Genomic DNA, 20,674 nt, shown 5'->3' with positions numbered 1-20,674 from the left:
GCGCTTGCGGGAGTCTGACTGCCTCCAGGTTTCCAGCTTCAGAAAAATACAAAAAAGAAAAAAGAAAGAAAAGAAATGATGACATACGGTCATTTACAACAACATGGGTGGACCATGAGAACATTATATGAAGTGAAATAAGTAAATCAGAAAAATCTATGATTTCACACATAGGTGGGATATAAAAATGAGACTCATGGAAATAGATAAAAGTGAAATGGTTACCGGGGGAGGCGGGTGGGGGAAGGAGAGTAAAGGGGGACAAATATGTGGTGGTGGAAAATGATTTGACTTTGGGTGATGGGCACACCACATATTCAACAGTTCAAATACTATAGAAATGTTTACCTGATCCCTGGCCAGATGACTTAGTTGGTTAGAATTTGGTCCTGAAACACAAAGGTTGCTGGTTCAATCCCCAGTCTCTCTCTCTCTCTCTCCCTTCCTCTCTCACTACAATCAATAAATAAAAATTTTAAAAAAGAATAAATATTTACCTGAAACCGATGTACTCTTATTGATCAAAATAAATTTAAAAATATAAAATAACCCTTCCGGCCCTGGCCAGTTGGCTCAGTGGTAGAGCGTTGGCCTGGCGTGCAGGAGTCCTGGGTTCTATTCCCGGCCAGGGCACACAGGAGAAGCGCCCATCTGCTTCTCCACTCCTCCCCCTCTCCTTCCTCTCTCTCTCTTCCCCTCCCGCAGCCGAGGCTACAATGGAGCAAGGTTTGCCCTGGCGCTGAGGATGGCTCTGTGGCCTCTGCCTCAGGCACTAGAATGGCTCTGGTTGCAACAGAGCAACCGGAGCATCGCCCCCTGGTGGGCATGCCGGGTGGATCCTGGTGGGGCGCATGCGGGAGTCTGTCTTACTGCCTCCCCATTTCCAACCTCAGAGGAATACAAAAAAATAATAAAAATAAAAAAAAATAAACCCTTCCCTGGGCTTGCCTGGTCAAGGCACATATGGGAGTTGATGCTTCCTGCTCCTCCCTCCCCCTTCTCTCTCTCTCTCTCTCTCTCTCTCACTCTCTCTCCTCTCTAAAAATTAAATAAATAAATAAAATAATAAACCCTTGCATGAATTTAAATTTCTTTAGAAAATGCAAGTAGCCTGACCTGTGGTGGCGCAGTGGATAAAAGCGTCAACCTGGAACGCTGAGGTTGCCGGTTTGAAACCCTGGGCTTGCCTGGTCAAGGCACATATGAGAGTTGATGCTTCCTGCTCCTCCCCGTTCTTTCTCCCTTTCTCTCTCTCTCTCTAAAAATGAATAAAATCTCAAAAAAAAAAAAAAAAAAAAAAAAAAAGAAAAGAAAATGCAAGTAGCCATTGGACCTAAATTTTCACAGAAGTTATCACCTCTGAGAAGCTAAGCAAAAAAAATGGGTCATTAAAAGACTCCAGCCTGACCTGTGGTGGCGCAGTGGATCAAGTGTCGACCTGGAAACACTGAGGTCGCCAGTTCGAAACCCTGGAGCTGCCTGGTCAAGGCACATATGGGAGTTGTTTCCTGCTCCTCCCCCCTTCTCTCTCTCTCTCCTCTCTAAAATAAATAAATAAATAACATTTAAAAAAGACTCCAGTGGCAAAAAAATTTGTGCACAACCTAAATATTCTTCAATTTGGTCAAATAAAAGTACATCCAGGCCCTGGCCGGTTGGCTCAGCAGTAGAGTGTCGGCCTGGCGTGCAGGGGACCCGGGTTTGATTCCCGGCCAGGGCACATAGGAGAAGCGCCCATTTGCTTCTCCACCCCCCCCCTTCCTCTCTGTCTCTCTCTTCCCCTCCCGCAGCCAAGGCTCCATTGGAGCAAAGATGGCCCGGGCGCTGGGGATGGCTCCTTGGCCTCTGCCCCAGGCGCTAGAGTGGCTCTGGTCATGGCAGAGCATCGCCCCCTGGTGGGCAGAGCGTCGCCCCTGGTGGGCGTGCCGGGTGGATCCCGGTCGGGCGCATGCGGGAGTCTGTCTGACTGTCTCTCCCCATTTCCAGCTTCAGAAAAATACAAAAAAAAGGAATGAAGATTGAGCAGTCATCATAAAGGATCCTAGAGTTCCTGTCTGGCTCTGGCCACAGAAAGTCAACACAGCATTGACTGTAAAACACAGTGTGCAGTTGGAGACCTCTCTGAGGGCAGAGTGAAAAAGAAGCCAGGAGGGAGGTGTAACGGATCTTCCTTCCTTTCCTTGGCCACTTTGGCTTCAAGTGATCTCAGGCCAATCCACTCCTGTGTCTGCTGGTCTGCCTGGGCTCCAGCTGAGAGCCCAGAGCTCCCTTGTCAGGATAACCTTTTCTGACCCCAAGGAGTAACCAGTCAGGAACACTGGCCTGCCCCCTAACAACTCATTTCCACAGACTTTGGAGCGCATAGCAGGGCAGGCTTTTACCAGTACAGACCTGGGCCTGTTCTTCCTCATGTCCACCCACACCCAGCTGTCCAGCCTTTGAAACCCTTCCCCACACCAGTTTTCTGAGGGAGAGGAAAGAAGGAGGGCTTTGGCCACCTTCTGACTCTCTGATGCTGGCTTCCCTATTGTTTCTCAGCACATCCTCAAGTGAGGTGTCCTCCTGGTCCTCCTTTCCCAGAAGCTCTTCAGATCCCACGTGTTTCACAAGTCACCATCTGCTCCTCCTCCTGTGTATTCCTCTCCGAGACTATCCATCCTGAGTCTGCCTGCTTATGCTGTATGAGGTCCTTTTTCTGCACAGCAGCTGGGGAGGATCCTTCTGAAACACTGTCACTCCCTCTGCTTAAAACCCTGCAAAAGTGAGCAAGCCCCCTGCAGAAAGATGCTTCGTTCTCACCCTGGCATCGCCTCCAGTGATCTGACCTGTGCCTCACACATCCCAGCTCTTACCAGGCCAAGGGTCCTTAGTTCCCCAGCTGGGCAGCCCCCAGCATAGAGATAATATCTATTTGGTGCCTTTCCCAGGGCAGAGCTGCTGACTCTGCAGAGGCCCTGTGTCTGTGCTTGGTCTTCCTTGGAGACTGGCCTTCCTGGAGAGGCCCAGATCAAATGGGGTTAAAGTCTCCAGGCGGCTTGACCTGTGGTGACACAGTGCATCGACCTGGAATGCTGAGGTTGCCAGTCTATAAACCCTGGGCTTGCCTGGTCAAGGCACATATGAGAAGCAACTATGAGATGATGCTTCCTGCTTTTCCCCATCTTTCTCTCTCTAAAAATTAATAAAGGAAAATCTTTCTGTTATTTTTTTTTTTTTTAGCAAGACAGAGATAGACAAAGAGAGACATGAGGAGCATCAACTAATAGTTGTGTCACTTTAGTTGTTCATTGATTGCTTTTTTTTTTATTCATTTTAGAGAGGAGAGGGAGAGAGAGAGAGAGAGAGAGAGAGAGAGAGAGGAGAGACAGAGAGAGAGAAGGGGGGGAGGAGCAGGAAGCATCAACTCTCATATGTGCCTTGACCAGGCAAGCCCAGGGTTTCGAACCGGCGACCTCAGCATTTCCAGGTGGACGCTTTATCCACTGAGCCACCACAGGTCAGGCTGATTGCTTTCTTATACATCCTTTGACTGGAGGGCTCAGCAGTAGAGCGTCGGCCTGGCGTGCAGGGGACCCGGTTCGATTCCCGGCCAGGGCACATAGGAGAAGCGCCCATTTGCTTCTCCACCCTCCCCCTCCTTCCTCTCTGTCTCTCTCTTCCCCTCCCGCAGCCAAGGCTCCATTGGAGCAAAGATGGCCCGGGCGCTGGGGATGGCTCTGTGGCCTCTGCCCCAGGGGCTAGAGTGGCTCTGGTCGCGGCAGAGCGACGCCCTGGAGGGGCAGAGCATCGCCCCCTGGTGGGCAGAGCGTCGCCCCTGGTGGGCGTGCCGGGTGGATCCCAGTCGGGCGCATGCGGGAATCTGTCTGACTGTCTCTCCCCGTTTCTGGCTTTAGAAAAATACAAAAAAAAAAACACCACAAAAAACAAAAACAAAAAAACATTATGCCAAGAAAAAGAGGCCAGATGCAAAAGACCACGTGTGTAACTCTATTTATAGGAAATGTCCAGAAATGGTAAATCCATAGAAACAGGAACTGGGTGCCAGAGGCTGGGGTAAAGGGGGAATGGGGAGTAACTACTAATGCATACAGGTTTTCTTTTGGAATAACAACAAAGTTCTGAAACTAGATGGTGGTTTTGAACCTGAGTCTTCAGTACAATGGTTGCACAACATTGTGAACATACTAAATGTCACTAATGATAAATTTTATGTGTATTTATCACAACTCAAAAAATATACAAAGGCCCTGGCTGGACAGCTTGTTTGGTTAGAGCGTGGTCCCTACACACAGAGGTTGCCCGTTTGATCCCCAGCAGGGCACATACAGAAACAGATCAGTGTTTCTGTCTCTTACTCTCTCTCCCTCCCTCTCTCTCTGTTGTGTTGGAATCCATGAGAGTCCGAAAGACCAGAGTAACAGGCTTTATTGAAAGGAAGAAAGGAACCCTGCCAGGCACTTCTCCCGGGGAGAAGAGCGGCTGGTTACAGACTAGGGGTGAGTTATATAGTGTTTGGGAGAGCCTGGGGGGATACTGAGGCAAAAGTCCTGGTATGTCCGGAATGCTCCTCCTTGGGGGTCTTCGAGCATGTGAGTGTTAAATCAAAAGTCCTGGTATGTCTGGAGCCCCTCCTTGGGGCGGCTTGTCAGCTTTTTGGAATTCCTCTGTCTCAGGGGCGATAGTCCAGTAAGGGTGAGGTCTGACAGATAAGCGGAACATCAAGAGGGCAGTTTGGAATTCACTTATCTATCATGTTGGTCAAATAAGTTTGTAAATATGATATATAGGTTTTCTTGCTTATAGTTTGCATTTGGTGTGGGGGACAGGCTGTAAGCAGGCAGGGTTGTTATACCCTAAGGCTTAGGGGGATTTTTTGGGTTTTTTTTTTGAAGTTGGAAACGGGGAGGCAGTCAGACAGACTCCTGCATAAGCCTGACCGGGATCCACCCGGCATGCCCACCAGGGGGCGATGCTCTGCCCATCTGGGGTGTCACTCTGTTGCATCCAGAGCCATTCTAGTGCCTGAGGCAGAGGCCACAGAGCCATCCCCAGCGCCCGGGCTATCTTTGCTCCAATGGAGCCTTGGCTGCGGGAGGGGAAGAGAGAGACAGAGAGGAAGGAGAGGGGGAGGGATGGAGAAGCAGATGGGCGCTTCTCCTGTGTGCCCCGGCCGGGAATCAAACCCGACACCCTTGCACGCCAGGCCAACTCTCTACCACTGAGCCAACCGGCCAGGGCCCTAAGGTTTAGTTTTAAGGCTAAACCTTTCCCACGCTAAGTGACTTTGTATCAGAGACTTCCTTGTTTGTATATTGGATTAAAAGTTTTGATTTCTACACTATAAAATGGGGCAGACCGGGAGCTTGCTCTCTTTCGGTTCCTGAGATTAGCATTAGGGAGGAGAGCAGAGAAAGGCCACTTGGAGGAGAAGAGAAGCAGCCAAGATGGCAGAGTTCTGAAGGAGAAGCCAGTTTGTGCAGGGTTTGTGCAGAGAGAAGGAGATGGGGAACAAAGGTGAATTAAGGCTGGTGAGGTAGAGACCTTTGATTCTAGGAAATTCAGATAAGTCAGTGGCTTTGGGAGCCCTGAATGGAAAGGGAAGTGTTTTCCCACTGTGTGTATTTCTTGCCCGTCGGGTGCAAGCTAGGATAAAGATGATGGCCCACCAGTTCTTGACTCCTTTGTTTCATTACCGTCTGTCAGAATCAAATGCGAACCTGAATGGACCAGGCGGCTGTGATTGTGGCTGTGGCTACTGGCTTTACAACAACTACGTGGAAGAACAAGCTGATGCTTCTTTCTCGCTCTCTCAAATCAATGAAAAAATTAAAAATAGAATAAAATAAAAGTACTGGCTAGGCGCTGGCTGGTTGGCTCAGCGGTAGAGCGTCGGCCTGGCATGCGGGGGACCCGGGTTCGATTCCCGGCCGGGGCACTTAGGAGAAGCGCCCATTTGCTTCTCCACCCCCCCCCCTTCCTCTCTGTCTCTCTCTTCCTCTCCCGCAGCCGAGGCTCCATTGGAGCAAAGATGGCCCGGGCGCTGGGGATGGCTCCTTGGCCTCTGCCCCAGGCGCTAGAGTGGCTCTGGTCGCGGCAGAGCGACACCCGGGAGGGGCAGAGCATCGCCCCCTGGTGGGCAGAGCGTCGCCCCTGGTGGGCGAGCCGGGTGGATCCCGGTAGGGCGCATGCGGGAGTCTGTCTGACTGTCTCTCCCTGTTTCCAGCTTCAGAAAAATACAAAAAAAAAAAAAAAAAAAAAAAAGTACTGGCTAGATAACTCAGTTGGTTGCACAAGGGTTGTGGGTTTGATCCCTGGTCAGAAAACATAAGGAACAAATTGACGTTTCTCAGCCCAACCTCTTCCGGCTCCACCCCACCTCACCCCAGCTTTCTGTTCCTCTTGCACGGCCACGCCCCCTCAGCTCTAAGTCGAGCCTCAAGGGCTGTCCTCTGGATCCGCCCTAAAGCTTGTCAGTCCGCTCCACTGTGACCGCGCCCCCATAAGAAGCCCCGCCCCATCACCTCAGAATAAACTCCATCCCGCCACCTGTCCATCAAACTCACTCTGGCCCCGCCCAGCGACCTATTCTCCTCGTTTTCACTCGCTCTGGCGCGGCCCGTTGTTATGACGACACGGTCGTAAATCCGCCATCTTCCTGCGGCGCGTTGCGACATGGAGGGCGCGATGGCAGTGCGGGTGACGGCCGCGCATACGGCAGAAGCCCGGGCCGAAGCCAGGCGGGAAGCGGGCGAGGGCGGGGTCGCGGCGGCTGCGGCGTCAGCGGCCTTGGCCCCAGGTGGCTTCCTCGGCCTCCCAGCGCCCTTTAGCGAGGAAGGTAACAGGGCTGGACGGGGCGGGGCGCAGCTGGGGTGGGGGAGGCTTAGCACGGGGCTGGCCGAGGCTCGGATGACCTGAGCTGCAGGGACGACTGATACTCCCAGACCCGGATTTCTTGCGGACGTCCCGGGTTCTAATGGGACCCCTCCCCTCAGAGCCCTCCAAGAGCCCCTGGTTTCCGCAGACTCTTGGGCCTCACCTGTGGGGCGCCACACACTCCCGTGGGTCCGGGTGTGCACTCAGGGATACTGACAGTTGCCCAAGCCTCCGGGGCTGTGTGTGTAGACCTCCACGATCGCTTTCCAGCCCTTTTAGACCCACGGCTCAGCTCCTCTCTGCCTTCCTGTCTGGGCACAGTCCTGCTCTCCCCTCCCATTGCACCTGACCGGCCGCTAGGGCCCTGGCTCGTGTGTGGCTTGGAGGTACCAGGAGGATGGGGCTTCAGGTTTCTCCAGGATTTGGTCTCTGTCTGGGCTGTCCCTTAGGGAGGAGAGCCAGTGCTCTGCAGCCAGCCTGCGGGCTCCATCCCAGACCTGCTACTTTCTAGCTATTTGATCATGGGCTAGTGACCCACACCTCTCTGAACCTCCATTTCCTGTTATGAAATGGGGATGCTACTGCTGATAATGTACCAAGCACTTAACCTGCATCAGCTTTTTTCATTCTCAAACGAACCCTTGACACTATTATTATTGTTGTTATTATTCCCATTTTGTGAGTGAGGAACATTGAGGTTCAAAAATATGAAAGTGACCAGGTCACGCAGCTAAGTAGCAAGGATTGTGTGACAGTTCAACACACTTCCTTCTGTGTTCTGCCGTTTCATAGGACAGGGGTAAGAATGAAAATAGAGCATGTAAATCTCTGAGAACTGTGCTGGGACACGTTGAAGGCTCATTCACAGGGATGTAGCTTTTGGAGATAGAACTATTGGCTTTGCCCTCTGAGTTCGTCCCATGAGGCTGTAGACTGAGTCAAACAGGAAGAGGTTGGCTAGTGATATTGGGCTGGAGGTCTTTGTCCCCACAGCATTCATATTCTTGGTACAGTTTTTTCTTACTCCTTATTCCAGCTTGGGGAGGGGCATCCCTGGGTGTGGGACAGGGCCAACTTAAAGAGGGGTCTCTTTGGAGGCTGCTGTATCTTGCTGGGCTTGCCCATGGCCTTTTCTCAGTGTCACATGGGCTGAGTGTGTCCCCTTCTGTGGGATGAGTTCCTTTAAGAGCAACACTCTGGTGAAGAGTCAGACTCAGCGAGTGGGCTAGGAGGGTTAAAGGGTGGCGGACACCTCAGTGCTTGGCTTGTGATGAGCCATCTGGTGGCTCTTATCAGGTGGCCTGTAGGCGAGTCATCAGTGTGGTTTGGCCTTTTGTCTGCTTATGAATTCAACAGGCATTGACTGGTCTTTTTGTGCACCAGGCTTAGATTTGACCTTAATGTGGGACTGCATATGAGGTGATGGCAACTGGCTGACTTTATGTGAGCAGAAGGAACACCTCCCCAGTCCTTTGTACAAACAGTGGAGTGTCTGGAGTAGGCCCTCAGGTTCAGGTTCTGGCCACAGCTGGGTGGCCTTGAATCTCAGATTGTTTTTTCTAGAGTGGAAATAGTCATATCCATTTCCCCAGTTTGCTGTCTGGATTTGGTGACAGTGAAATGCCTAGAATGTGGTAGTGATGCAGCGAGCAGGAAGGGGATGCACTTGCTGGTCAACCCAGGTAGTAAGGGGCTCATGTGCTGTGACCCTAAGGCAGGAGTCCCCAAACTACGGCCCGCGGGCCACAGGCGGCCCCCTGAGGCCATTTATCCGCCCCCCCCACCGCACTTCTGGAAGGGGCACCTGTTTCATTGGTGGTCAGTGAGAGGAGCATAGTTCCCATTGAAATACTGGTCAGTTTGTTGATTTAAATTTACTTGTTCTTTATTTTAAATATTGTATTTGTTCCCGTTTTGTTTTTGTACTTAAAAATAAGATATGTGCATTGTGCATAGGGATTTGTTCCTAGTTTTTTTTTTTATACTCCGGCCCTCCAACGGTCTGAGGGACAGAGAACTGGCCCCCTATGTAAAAAATTTGGGGACCCCTGCCCTAAGGCATGGAGCCCCTCTGAGAAGGTCCACCCTGGATGTCTTCATTGTAACAGGAAGGTACTCCCTCTTCTGTGTTTGCAAAGGGTGGGCCTCTCAGCTAGAGCCCTGTCGGTCCCGGCACCCCTTCTCCTTTTGCTGTACTCTGCATTGGGTTGGCCCATTTTACAGATGAGGGAATAGACCCAGATATGGCACTGAGGTGCCCAAGGGCACATGCAAACCCCATAAACCACTGTCCCCAAACTGGGTTGGACAGATCCCTCTGCAGCCATAACCCACTCTCTGGACTCCCCTCATCTCTGAGGTGGCGGCTTTGGGCACAACAGCCTCAGTGGATCCCTGCAGCCTAAGTGTACAGTTGGAGCCCATCCTTGCTCAAAGCTGCTCTTCCTGGGGTCGGTGCTGCTTCGACAGACCTCCAGAGGATAGGGGCTTGCACCCTGGGCCCCTGAGAGTGTTCTCAGCCCCTCTGGGAGGGCCTGGGAAGGCGCCTCTGGTTCTGATGCTACCCTTGGGCAGATTTGGCCTGGGGCTGGAGGCCCTCCCGAGCCCCACTGACTGCGGCTTGTTACAGATGAGGATGATGTACACAAATGTGGCCGCTGCCAGGCAGAGTTCACCGCCCTGGAGGATTTTGTTCAGCACAAGCTCCAGAAGGTCTGCCAGCGGGGTCCCCAGGAGGCCCTGCCTACCACCCCTGCAGCTGCTACGCTGCTGGGCCAGGAGGTGAGCCCACCACCCACACACATGCGTGGGTGTGCTCCCTTCCTCCTCGGTCTCACCTGACAGCAGGAGGAGGAGGAAGTGGCATGCTGGGACAGACCTGTGTGGCTGGTTCCCTGTGATACGGGAGTGGGCAGAGGGCAAGCATCCTGTTTTGGATGAGGTAGGGCCAGAGTCTTGCCACCAAGAGCCTGGTGGTGCTCTGGGGCTTCCTGGATGGCCCAGCCTTCTCAGCAGCCTCTGGCCAAAGCATGTGCAGTTGGGGCCTGAAGTTCCTCCTTTCTTGTAGCCCAAGTGTCTGTCTTGGTTCAGGGGTATTATGGTGGCCTTTGGAATTTTGGCCTGTCTCCTGTCCTGTACACTTAGTTCCTGGGGATCCCACAAACGAAGCGTGGCTCTGTGGGTCCTATCACCTGTCATAGAAATGGCCGGCTTTGTTGTACCCCATGCATGCTCGGGGCTGTACACACACAGTTAAGGTCCACAGTGCCTCCGCATGGTGGGCACTCCTGTGATCTTACAGGGAAGCGGGAAAGGAGGCTCCCAGAGAAGTCAGTTGCCCAGGTTACCACTGGGGAGTAGGCTAGTGGGCCCAGAGTTGTCTTACTCTGACCCTGTGCTCTTTACCTGCCCCTCCCAGAGCTGCCTTTTCATCTAGGAAAGCCACTGGTTCCACAGCCCTGGGGCCGTCCTCTGACCCCTGGCTGGGCTTGTTGTGGGGTGGTTGGGGTAGGTGCTTACCTTCATTACTTCATCTCTGCACAGCCGCTGAGCTTGGAGCTGGACCTCTGATCACTTCCGTCTGGAGTCCTCCCTGAGGGTGCTCAGTGCTCCACGCTCCTCAGTGACCAGAGATTTTAGAGGGATGGGGCTGATTCCCTGGGTCAGGCTGGGAACCAGGCTCAGAGCAGTGGTCCTCTTGGGGAAGATGAGAGCCTCCACCCCTGCCATCCCACATGGACATAAACCCAAGCCGCACTCACCAAACCAAGGGAGCTCTGGAGCCCCGCAGATGAGTCCCCTACATCCCCTGTTCCCCCCCGGTAGGTGGTCCCGGTGGCGGCAAGCCCAGAGGAGCCCATCACTTTGGCCCACATTGTTGTGGAAGCAGCTTCTCTGACAGCAGACATCAGCCACACGCCTGATATTGTTGGTAAGCTTGAATGAAGTGTTACTGACCTGGTCGCTATCTGTGCTCAAGGCTAGAGCCTGGGGACCTCTGTTGCCCACTCATGCTTCTCTGCTCCTGAGAGCAAGGCCAGGCCCAGGAGGGGCTGAGGCCTCATGCACACCTTCCCCAGGCAGGGGCTGTGCGGGGATTGAGCATTGGGCATCGGGCCCTGCCCTGCCAGGAAAGGGGCACCATGTGACTTGGGCAGTCCTAGGGAGTACCTGGGCCTTGGGGACTCTTTGCTTTGTGCATAATCATGAGCTGGCTGCTCTCCTGCTACTTCCCAAGACTGTCTCTGTCCTGGTCCTTCTAGAATCTTCCTCACTTTTCTGCGATCTTCCTTTGGTTCCTGCTTCCCCCACAGTTGTCCCTAGAGGTTCGGGGGGGGGGGCATGCGTGGGGTGCACCTGCTGCTCCAGCTCTGACCTGCTGCTTGACCTTGGCCTTCACCTCCCCAGGGTTCACTCCCCCCGCACGGCGGTAGTGATTCCTGCCCTGATTCTCACAAGGCTTTTATGAGCATATAACGCCAAGTCAGCCTCTTTGATGGCTTTTTTTAAGTTAAAGTACCTCCCAGTGTGCAGTAGGGAAGGGGGTGTTGAGAGGTCTGGACTGGATCATACACATTAATTGGGGGCAATCCAGCATGCAGGGGTGACATTCAAAGGGCAGCCCAAGGCTGGGCAGACGGAGGGAGCCAGGGGCTGGGTGTGTGTGCCCAGCAGTGGAGAGAAGCTGAGTTGGGCCTGATGCCTTGGGAAGTTGGGAAGGGGATGGTGGTCACCCGGGGGGCCTGCTGGGCAGGGACCTAGGTAGGTGTGTGAGTGGGCTGAGCAGCTAGACAGTTTTGGCCAGCAGGTAGAACTTGGCCTTGGGAAACCCTTGGGACTATCTGGGGTAGGAAGAAGGGGTGGTGGCGGAGACCTGGGAGAGGGGAACGGCAGAGCAGGCAGTGCTGCCCATGCCCTGCCTCGGGGAGGTGTTGGAACACCCGGCCTTGTCTTTGTGCCGTCTTTCCCTCTGACATTCCTGTGGACAAAGATGTTTATCTGGTGCCACTTTGGGATAGGAATGTTGTCGTGTGGGAGGTGGGGCCATGCTCCAGCTGGATGGTGTTGTGTCTGGGGTGTGTGGTATCATATAGAAAAACAAGATTTAGCCTGACCTGTGGTGGCACAGTGGATAAAGCGTTGACCTGGAACACTGAGGTCACCAGTTCAAAATCCTAGGCTTGCCTGCTCAAGGCACATATGGGAGTTGATGCTTCCTGTTCTCCCCCCGTCCCTCTTTCTTTCTCCCTCCCTCTCCTCCCTCCTCTCCCCCTGCCCCCCCCTCTCTAAAATGAATAAAGAAAGAAAGAAAGAAAAACAAGGTTTATGAGTTGGGTGCTATGTCCAGGCTCCACAGCCCTGTCAGTCAGGCCCTTTTCCACTACCCTGACTCCGGCTCTTCCATGCCTGCAGCTCAGCATCTCCGAGGGCTCCTTGCTGAGCACCCCCTGCCTCTCTTGCACCCTTGGGAGGTTCCCCCTTTACATGCATCTTGGTGCCCCAAATGTTCCCTTGGCATTGGCTCCTCAGTGGCCCAGAGTCCAGTGTTGACCAGAGTTCTAAACTTCCAGCTGCTGGTGTCCCACAGCTGGGAATTTTCTGCCCTGCACCAGCGGGCATGGTCAGCAGGGCATGAGGGTGAGACACCCAGTTCTGCTTCTTTTTGGGAAACAAACTTATATTTCGTTTGTTCCCCCTTCCTTGACCCTTTGTTCTATGTACCATACTTGAACTCAAGTCTGTGTCCTTTTGGAAGTTTCCTTCTGGGGCAGAGGAAAGATAAAGTATCAGGCAGGCCAACCAGAGTATGAGCAAGACGTGCCTTTATCTTCTGAGTCAGGTGCTTCAATTCTGTTTGGAAAGCCGTGGCCTGATAGCGCCTTAGAGCATGTTCTTGTTAGCGGAGCTGGGGTAGCGAGCAGGGCAGATTGCAGTGAGCTGGGTTGGCCTGTTCACTATCTCTGTGCTGGTTCTCCATTGCCATTAGAGGTAGCAGGACATCTTCATACATGTAGTGTTGTGCTCCTCTTGGCTTAGGGGAGGGGGTATCTGCTCACCATGATCTCCCCACTAGACACATGCTGGGGGCCAGGAGCTTCTCCAGGCAGCTCCAGCAGTGCTCCTGGGCCAGAATCCCAGGAGGTGGTAGGGCCTGCAGCATCCCAAGGCTTAGGCTGCCCTGCTTCTCTTCAGGCAGTGGACACATCAGAGAAGTCGTTGTGGGTGCTGAGACAGATCCGGGCGACAGCGAGATGGCGGAGATCTCAGGCAGCTCTGACCCTCGGGGGTCTGGGCTGGCTGGGCAGGGTGAGCAGGCCCAGGTCAAGCTGCTGGTCAACGAGGACGGCCGCTATGTATGCGTGCTGTGTCACAAGACCTTCAAGACGGTGAGCTTCGGGTCTTGGGCTGTGCCCGCGGGGGGGCCAGGCCTCCTGCCTGGGGAGGTGCCTGAGCCTTGCTGCCCCTCCCCCCCCCAGGGCAGCATCCTTAAGGCCCACATGGTCACCCACAGCAGCCGTAAGGATCACGAATGCAAGCTGTGTGGGGCCTCCTTCCGGACCAAGGGGTCACTCATTCGGCACCACCGGCGGCACACAGGTGAGCTAGCCTGGTACGTGGAGCATCCCTGCCCCGAGGTGGGTGAGACTGTGGCTCCAGGCCTGCCTTCCCCACCCAAAGCTGACTCCATTCCACAGATGAACGCCCCTATAAGTGTGCCAAGTGTGGAAAGAGCTTCCGGGAGTCAGGCGCGCTCACACGGCACCTTAAGTCTCTCACCCCATGCACGGAAAAAATCCGATTCAGCCTGAGCAAGGATGTGGTCGTTGGCAAAGAGGATGCGCCTGCAGGTCCGCGTGGGGAGGGCTCCCTGCCCAGCCCTGGAGCGTTCCTGATGGGGCGGGCGGTTTTCTTCAAGGACTCTTCTTGGTTCTTAAAGGGTCTGGCACCTCCACTGTGGGGACCGTTGCGTCGTCATCGGTGATAGGCGAGCCCATGGAGACGTCGCCTGTGATTCATCTAGTGACAGATGCCAAGGGCACTGTCATCCACGAAGTCCATGTCCAAATGCAAGAGCTTCCCCTGGGCATGAAATCCCTGGCCGCAGAGGTGGGGGTCGTCTGGGGGGATGGCCTCTGTCTTCTCAGTGCCAGGCTCTGTTCTGGGCACTGGCTCCAATGGGAATAGGACCGACGTGGGCCTGCCTTCCTGGCACTTCGTCTGGTTGCAGGGGAGACAGCAGAACAATGGCTACCATAGAGCAGGATGAGGCAAAATGGGGTAGGCCGGAGTAGACGGATTGGGCTGTAGGGCTCCCAGGGGCAATCCTGAGTAAAGATACTGGATGTGCACAGTGGTCTCTGGGTCCCTGGGTCTGCCGTGTGTGGCGGGTCTGTGCGTGTGCCCAGCTGCCTGGCCCACCTCCCTCCCTTCGCCTCCCCCGCAGCCCCCAGCTTCCAAGGAGCTTCCCTGTCCCAGTGAGGACAGTCGGGAGAACCTGCTGCACCAGGCCATTCAGAACTCTGGCATCGTCCTTGAGCGGGTCACTGGGGAGGAAGGGGCCCTGGAGCCGGTCCTGCCCCCTGCGTCCAGTCCCCAGCGCCTGGGAGATGGTTCTCCAGAGCTGCCGCTGCTGGGAGTGGAGCAGATGGAGACGGTAGGCACCCGCACTGCTGGTGGGCTCGTTCCTGGGGGCTGCACCTTAGATGAAGCTGTTCATCACACCGGCCTGGCTGCCAGCCTCCTTGCTGCTCTCCCTGCTCTCCCTTTCTGTAATAACTTTGTCCCCTGCCCTGTTTACCCCAGGCCCAGATGGAGCCTACCAGGGTGGGGGAGCTGAGGGTCTGTCCTTGGTGCTACTGGGGGCCAGCCTGCAGTGAATACTGGAGGTGTGCTGTGGTCCCCCAGGTGGCCAACGAGGCCTCAGCTGTACCCAGGACCCACTTGTGCCCTCAGTGTAGTGAAACCTTCCCAACAGCCGCTACCCTGGAGGCCCACAAAAGGGGGCACGCAGGTGGGTGGGGCACTGATCAGTGGATGGCCTGTGGGTGATCAGGATGGTCCCTTGGGCAGTGGGTGGTCAGGGTGGCCTATGGGCAGGCAGCAGGGGATTAGGGTGGGGCCCTTGGGGGTTGGACCTGGCCTGACATTGTGCGGCCCCAGGGCCAGGGCCGAAGCTGTTCATATGTGTGCAGTGTGGCAAGTCCTTCCCCAAGGCCTACCTGCTCAAGAAGCACCAAGAGGTGCACGTGCACGAGCGCCGTTTCCGCTGTGGAGATTGTGGGAAACTCTACAAGACCATCGCTCATGTTCGCGGTCACCGGCGTGTCCATTCAGATGAGCGGCCCTACCCTTGCCCTGAGTGTGGCAAGCGGTATAAGACCAAGGTGGGCCCTCCAGCCCTGGCTTCTGGCCCCCACTCCTGAGCTCCTGACTCCCTGGTCGAGGTCCATTCTTTGTTTCTGCCCCAGCCCTCCCTTGTCACCCCTTTGCTCAGTGTTGGCCTGACCCCTCCCCACTGGACCATGAGTCCCACTCTTTCCAGGGCCCTAGAGGTCAGTAGGGAAAGCTTGTCTGAGCCGTGGCCACGCTGATCCTGGTGGTGGGTTATCTTCAGAATGCCCAGCAGGTGCACTTTCGGACACACCTGGAGGAGAAGCCGCACGTATGCCCGTTTTGTAGCCGAGGTTTCCGGGAGAAAGGCTCACTGGTGCGGCACGTTCGGCACCACACAGGAGAGAAGCCCTTCAAGTGCTACAAGTGTGGCCGTGGCTTTGCTGAGCATGGCACACTCAACCGGCACCTGCGCACCAAAGGTTGGCGCTGGAGGGCGGAGGGAGGGGCGAGTGGGAGCAGGGAGCCAGCCCTGCCCAGCCCTAACTGAGCTCCCCATCTCAGGGGGCTGCCTGCTGGAGGTGGAGGAGGTGCTGGTGTCCGAGGAGAGCCCCACAGCAGCTGCCACTGTCCTTGACGAAGACCCGCACACAGTGTTGGTCGAGTTTTCCTCTGTGGTGGCTGACACCCAGGAGTACATCATTGAGGTGTTGGGCAGGGCTGGGCTGGGCAGGGCTGGGTTGGGGCCTAGGGGCAGGCAAGGTTGACCTCGGGCCCTCTGTCCAGGCCACCGCGGATGATGCGGAGACCAGTGAAGCCACAGAGATCATTGAGGGTGCCCAGACAGAGGTGAGGGCCTGGAGGAGGAGGGGGAGGGCCAGCCTGGTCCTCTCACCAGACTTGTGGGCTGAGCCGTGTGCCTTCCACAGGTGGACAGCCACATCATGAAGGTGGTGCAGCAGATTGTACACCAGGCCAGTGCCGGACACCAGATCATTGTGCAGAACGTGACCATGGATCAGGAGGCCGGGCTGGGTCCAGAAGCAGCAGCTGCTGACACCATTACCATTGCCACCCCCGAGAGCCTGACAGAGCAGGTGGCCATGACGCTGGCCTCAGCCATCAGTGAGGGCACTGTACTCACTGCCCGCGCAGGCACAAATGGCACTGAGCAGGCCACTGTGACCATGGTTTCATCAGAGGACATTGAGATCTTGGAGCATGCGGGTGAGCTGGTCATTGCCTCGCCAGAGGGCCAGCTTGAAGTGCAGACTGTCATTGTTTAGCATGGGTGCCCTGTAGGGTCCCACTGTGCTTGACTGGGTCAGGGACAAGGACCCTGGATGCCCTGCTAACTCCTACCTGGCCTAGTATGGAAAAGATGGGGCACAGAATTCAGATGTTCAGACGTGGGAGTGTAAATAGAGGTTTTTGTTGCTTTACAATAAAACATGAAAACCCACTGCTTGTGCTGTTGCGGTAGTGGCCGCCTTGGCACTGGCGCCACTGCCCTGGCAGGTTTCCCAGGCCACTCTGTAGGCTTGTGCCTGGCCACCCCGCCCAGTGCTCCTGATGGAACTGGCGACACCTTGGCGGTGTGTGGGTGTCACTGGCATGTGGACAGGCAGCCACCTGCCTGCTGTGACCCCAGCTTCCTGAGGCCCAATGTGGTGCCCTAGGGCAGGGGACTGAGGCCAGGAGACCAGGAGGCTGACAACGAGGAGGAGAAGCAGAGATGTGTGGGGCCGAAGATGGGGCTGGCCTTTCCTAATTGTGTTGTCTTAGTTTCCCAGAGGGGATGCAGCTCCAGGAGGGCGATTCTGGGTGACCTGGTTTCTGAGGATTGGGGACAAGAACAAGGCCTGGCCCATGGGTGTGGCTGGCTCTCTCCCTCACTCTCACACAGCTCTTGGGGTACTGGCAGGGGCTGCTGAGTCCTGATTCTGACAGACTTACAGGCTGGAGCAGTCTCAGGGTATATTCCTTGTTGCCCTTTGGGGTCTCCATGGGAATGGGAGCCAGGAGTTCTGGCACCAACTCTGTAGAGGGGGCGGGACCCAAGCAGTCCGGCCCCTCCCTGGACCAGGGCCTCAAATACCAGCCTGTCCCAAGCACCAGAGCTGTTCTCAGACCAAGCCCTTGAAGTCTGTCAGGTACCACGGACACACTCCCAGCCTGGACCTCAGAACCTTACCTGTGTCTAGATACTGAGCCTCTGGCACGGCCCCATCCACATCTCAGGTGAGTCTAGGGGCTGGACTGCGCCTGGAGCTGGATGGTAACGGGGTCCCTCTATTTGGGCTTCAGTTTCCCCATGGAGTAGAAGGGCCCTGAACCCATCGCACTGCCCTGGGGGGACCTGGAGAACATGGGGAGGAGGTACCCAGACACTGGCCCGCCTTGGGCGGCATACCCTGTCAGGCCCCTGGCGCCGGAGTGGAGAGGTGTCTGGGTGTGTCTGACTGCAGGTCCGCTCTCAAGGGGGCTGTGTCTGTCCCAGCCCTCTGGCTCTTCAAAATGGGCAGGCCCTGGGCCCTACTGACTGCACTCTGGGCTCTGGGGGCTGCCGGAGCAGCAGCACTGCGCATTGGAGCCTTCAACATCCAAAGTTTCGGTGACAACAAAGCGTTGGACTCGGCCTGCTGTGGCATCATTGCGCAAGTGAGGCTGGGGCCGGGGCCAGGGATGCTGCTGGGCTCCGCGGGTGAATCCGCCATGCATGACACCCACCATCCCTGTGGTCTCCCCAGATCCTGGCTAGCTATGACATCATGCTTGTGCAGGAAGTGCGAGACCCGGATCTGAGTGCAGTGTCCGCCCTCATGGAGCAGATCAACAGGTGTGGCAGGCAGGACCCAGCGTTAGGAGCTCTGGCTGGCATCCCACGCCTTGGCACGGTGCCTTGACTCTGGGCCTGGCCCATATCTCCACAGCGTGTCCAGGCACAAGTACAGCTTCGTGAGCAGTGAGCCCCTGGGGCGGGACCAATACAAGGAAATGTACCTGTTCGTTTACAGGTGAGGGGCAGGGACACAGCATGGGGGTTAGGAGGTGGCCGGCTCAGTGCATCCACTCACCCTCTGCCCCCAGGAAGGACTCGGTGTCAGTCATAGACACATACCAGTATCCAGATCAAGAGGACACCTTCAGTCGTGAACCTTTCGTGGTCAAATTCTCAGTCTCCGGCTCTGGTGAGGCCCCGCCCCTTGCAGACCCCGCCACTCATGCAGGCCCCCCCTACTTCTGACTACCACCCCCTCCAGCAGCTGCCAAGGAGTTGGTGCTAGTTCCACTGCACGCTGCGCCGCACCATGCCGTAGCAGAAATTGACGCTCTCTATGACGTGTACCTGGACGTGATCGACAAGTGGGGTACTGATGTAAGCCCCGTCTGCGCTGCCCTGGGTCCCCTGAGGCTGCGCTGTGGGTGGCTACTGAGGCGTGGGCTGGGCTGGCTCAGATCCTGGTTCCCCGCAGGATATGCTCTTCCTGGGTGACTTCAACGCGGACTGCAGCTACGTGCGGGAGGAGGACTGGGCAGCTATCCGCCTGCGCAGCAGCGAGGTCTTCAAGTGGCTCATCCCGGACAGTGCTGACACCACAGTGGGCAACTCAGACTGTGCCTACGATCGCATCGTTGTCTGCGGCGCCCGCCTGCGCAGGAGCCTGAAGCCCCAGTCAGCGGCTGTGCACAACTTCCAGGAGGTATTCGGCCTGGACCAGACTCAAGTGAGTGCTGAGCCCCATCAGGGCGGGGGTTCCGGGCCGCTCTGCACTGGCAGACCCGGGAGCCAGGTTCCTTCTGCTCAGGAGGGCCAGGCTCAGCCGTATTTTTTAGAAAAGGCCCCTAGAGGCTCAGTGCTGGCTAAAGGGAACAAGTCTGGGAGGCAGGATAGGATGCCCTTTGCCTTTTCTGAGGTGGGGTTCTGAGTCTGAGCGCACACCCCACTGCAGGCAGCAGCAAGGGTGGGCAGCCTGGGCCTCGCTGGCCTGCCTCCAGATGCAGTGCTGTGTAGAAACCGTACGCTCTGTCCCAGGTGTGTGTGTGGGGTTTCTGAGATTAAGCCTCAGGGCGGACGGGATGCACAGCAGGGCCTGAGGCTCGGCCCCCTCTCATTCCAGGCCCTTGCCATCAGTGACCATTTTCCTGTGGAGGTGACCCTTAAGTCTCACTGACCGCTCTGAGGACTGGCCAGGGCACGCTGCCTGCAGACTGTCCATGAGGAACAGCCCCACAGGGCTCCTTCGGGCTGGCTGGCCTACCTCCAGCAAGACCACAGGGCAGGGTCAATTGGGACTGGACAGGTGGCCATTGACGTTATGGGACCACTCAGTCTGTTCCCCCATCTGTAATACGGCCTACCACCACCTACCTCACAGGGGTGTGAGGGGCACCCTGGAGCACTTGGCATGGGTCTGCTCAATAAACGAGTTCTCCGCCAGGACCACCAACAGGTCGGCTCGGAGGCCTATGTCCTCAGGAGTGTGTGTGGCACAAACCTTGATCGTGCAGCACAGTGGGTCTGTCAGGGAACAGTCAGGCCTGCCCATTTCCTGTCCTGCTGGGAACTGCCATCTCGACTATTGTCAATGCTTTCAAGAACTTGTACCGAGTGCAGTGGGGATCGGCGCTCACATGGCTCTAGTGTTGCCTTGTAAGGCCAGCCTTCCAGCCCAGTGTTCCTCCTGCAGCCCAACCCCCTGGTCCTGTAGGAACCCTCAGGCACTGGTCCATATCAGGGGTCCAGTCCATCACTTCAGAGGGCCAGGTTAAGGTCCTGCATACAGGAAACCCACACACAGCACCTAGTGGACAGCTGCCTTCAGTGGTGCCTTCCTGGGTAGGTTCTCTTCAGGAGCCTTGGGTTGGGCAAGGACTTGTCCAGGGGGACAGTGGCCTGTGTCCCAAGTAAACCCATCATCTGAGGATCAGGAACAAGCAGAATGGGGTACACAGCATAACTGACGAGGACCTGGTGAAGTTTCTGGCTTTTGAAACATCTCATCTTTGGCAGGATTTCGTAAGTGTCCTGAATTGTATGGAAGGAAATCCTTTGTGTCAAAAATTTGAACAAGGTTTGGACATATCTCTAAAATAAGATTTAGGACACCTGCAACATAGGACGCCACTCTCCCCTCTTCAAGTATTGTCCTCATCCCTCTTCAAATTCATCCGATTTCTCTGAATTGTCACATATATCCTCCATCTAAATGAACAAATGTGGTGGCCAAAGGATTTTTCTTTGGGGGGCAGGGTCTTGTGTGGGTCATCAGGGCACATGACTGCCTTATACTTCTAGCAATCTGGCAGCCTAGCAGCCAGGGGATGAAATAACCCTAGGACTTCACAATTATTTGGGAAAGGAGACACTCAGTGGTGACACTGCCAAGGTCCAGAATGGGTCCACCTGCCAGTTCATAATTCCCAAATCCAGACCTGCCCACCTGCTAAGCAGAAAAGGAACTCATGT

At 55.6% G+C, this 20,674-nt stretch overlaps 2 protein-coding genes across 3 annotated transcripts; both read left to right on the top strand.

Annotated features, from left to right (window-relative positions):
* Positions 1 to 6,593: 6,593 nt before the first annotated feature.
* On the top strand, positions 6,594 to 16,490 carry E4F1 (E4F transcription factor 1). Its single transcript, XM_066382857.1, has 14 exons — positions 6,594 to 6,835; positions 9,503 to 9,654; positions 10,699 to 10,804; positions 13,066 to 13,259; positions 13,350 to 13,470; positions 13,569 to 13,721; positions 13,811 to 13,980; positions 14,318 to 14,527; positions 14,779 to 14,884; positions 15,034 to 15,257; positions 15,488 to 15,686; positions 15,769 to 15,911; positions 15,991 to 16,053; positions 16,134 to 16,490. Exons 1-14 carry the CDS (start codon positions 6,673 to 6,675, stop codon positions 16,488 to 16,490), a joined length of 2,361 nt encoding a protein of 786 aa, XP_066238954.1. The 5' UTR covers positions 6,594 to 6,672.
* Positions 16,491 to 17,721: 1,231 nt separating this feature from the next.
* Positions 17,722 to 20,596, top strand: DNASE1L2 (deoxyribonuclease 1 like 2). Of its 2 annotated transcripts, none has more exons than XM_066382861.1 (7): positions 17,722 to 17,865; positions 17,955 to 18,043; positions 18,138 to 18,221; positions 18,295 to 18,395; positions 18,471 to 18,583; positions 18,681 to 18,932; positions 19,326 to 20,596. In XM_066382861.1, the coding sequence occupies exons 1-7, from the start codon at positions 17,722 to 17,724 to the stop codon at positions 19,377 to 19,379; spliced, it is 837 nt and encodes a 278-aa protein (XP_066238958.1). In that variant the 3' UTR covers positions 19,380 to 20,596. The 2 variants fall into 2 exon arrangements, with proteins under 2 accessions (XP_066238958.1, XP_066238956.1); XM_066382859.1 differs by having other exon boundaries at positions 18,468 to 18,583.
* Positions 20,597 to 20,674: the final 78 nt, after the last annotated feature.

The sequence above is a fragment of the Saccopteryx leptura genome, chromosome 4, assembly GCF_036850995.1.
Source record: "Saccopteryx leptura isolate mSacLep1 chromosome 4, mSacLep1_pri_phased_curated, whole genome shotgun sequence".
Classification (NCBI taxonomy): Eukaryota; Metazoa; Chordata; class Mammalia; order Chiroptera; family Emballonuridae; genus Saccopteryx; species Saccopteryx leptura.
The sequence above is the reverse complement of the archived record's forward strand: the minus strand, read 5'-3'. Positions and strand labels throughout refer to the sequence as shown.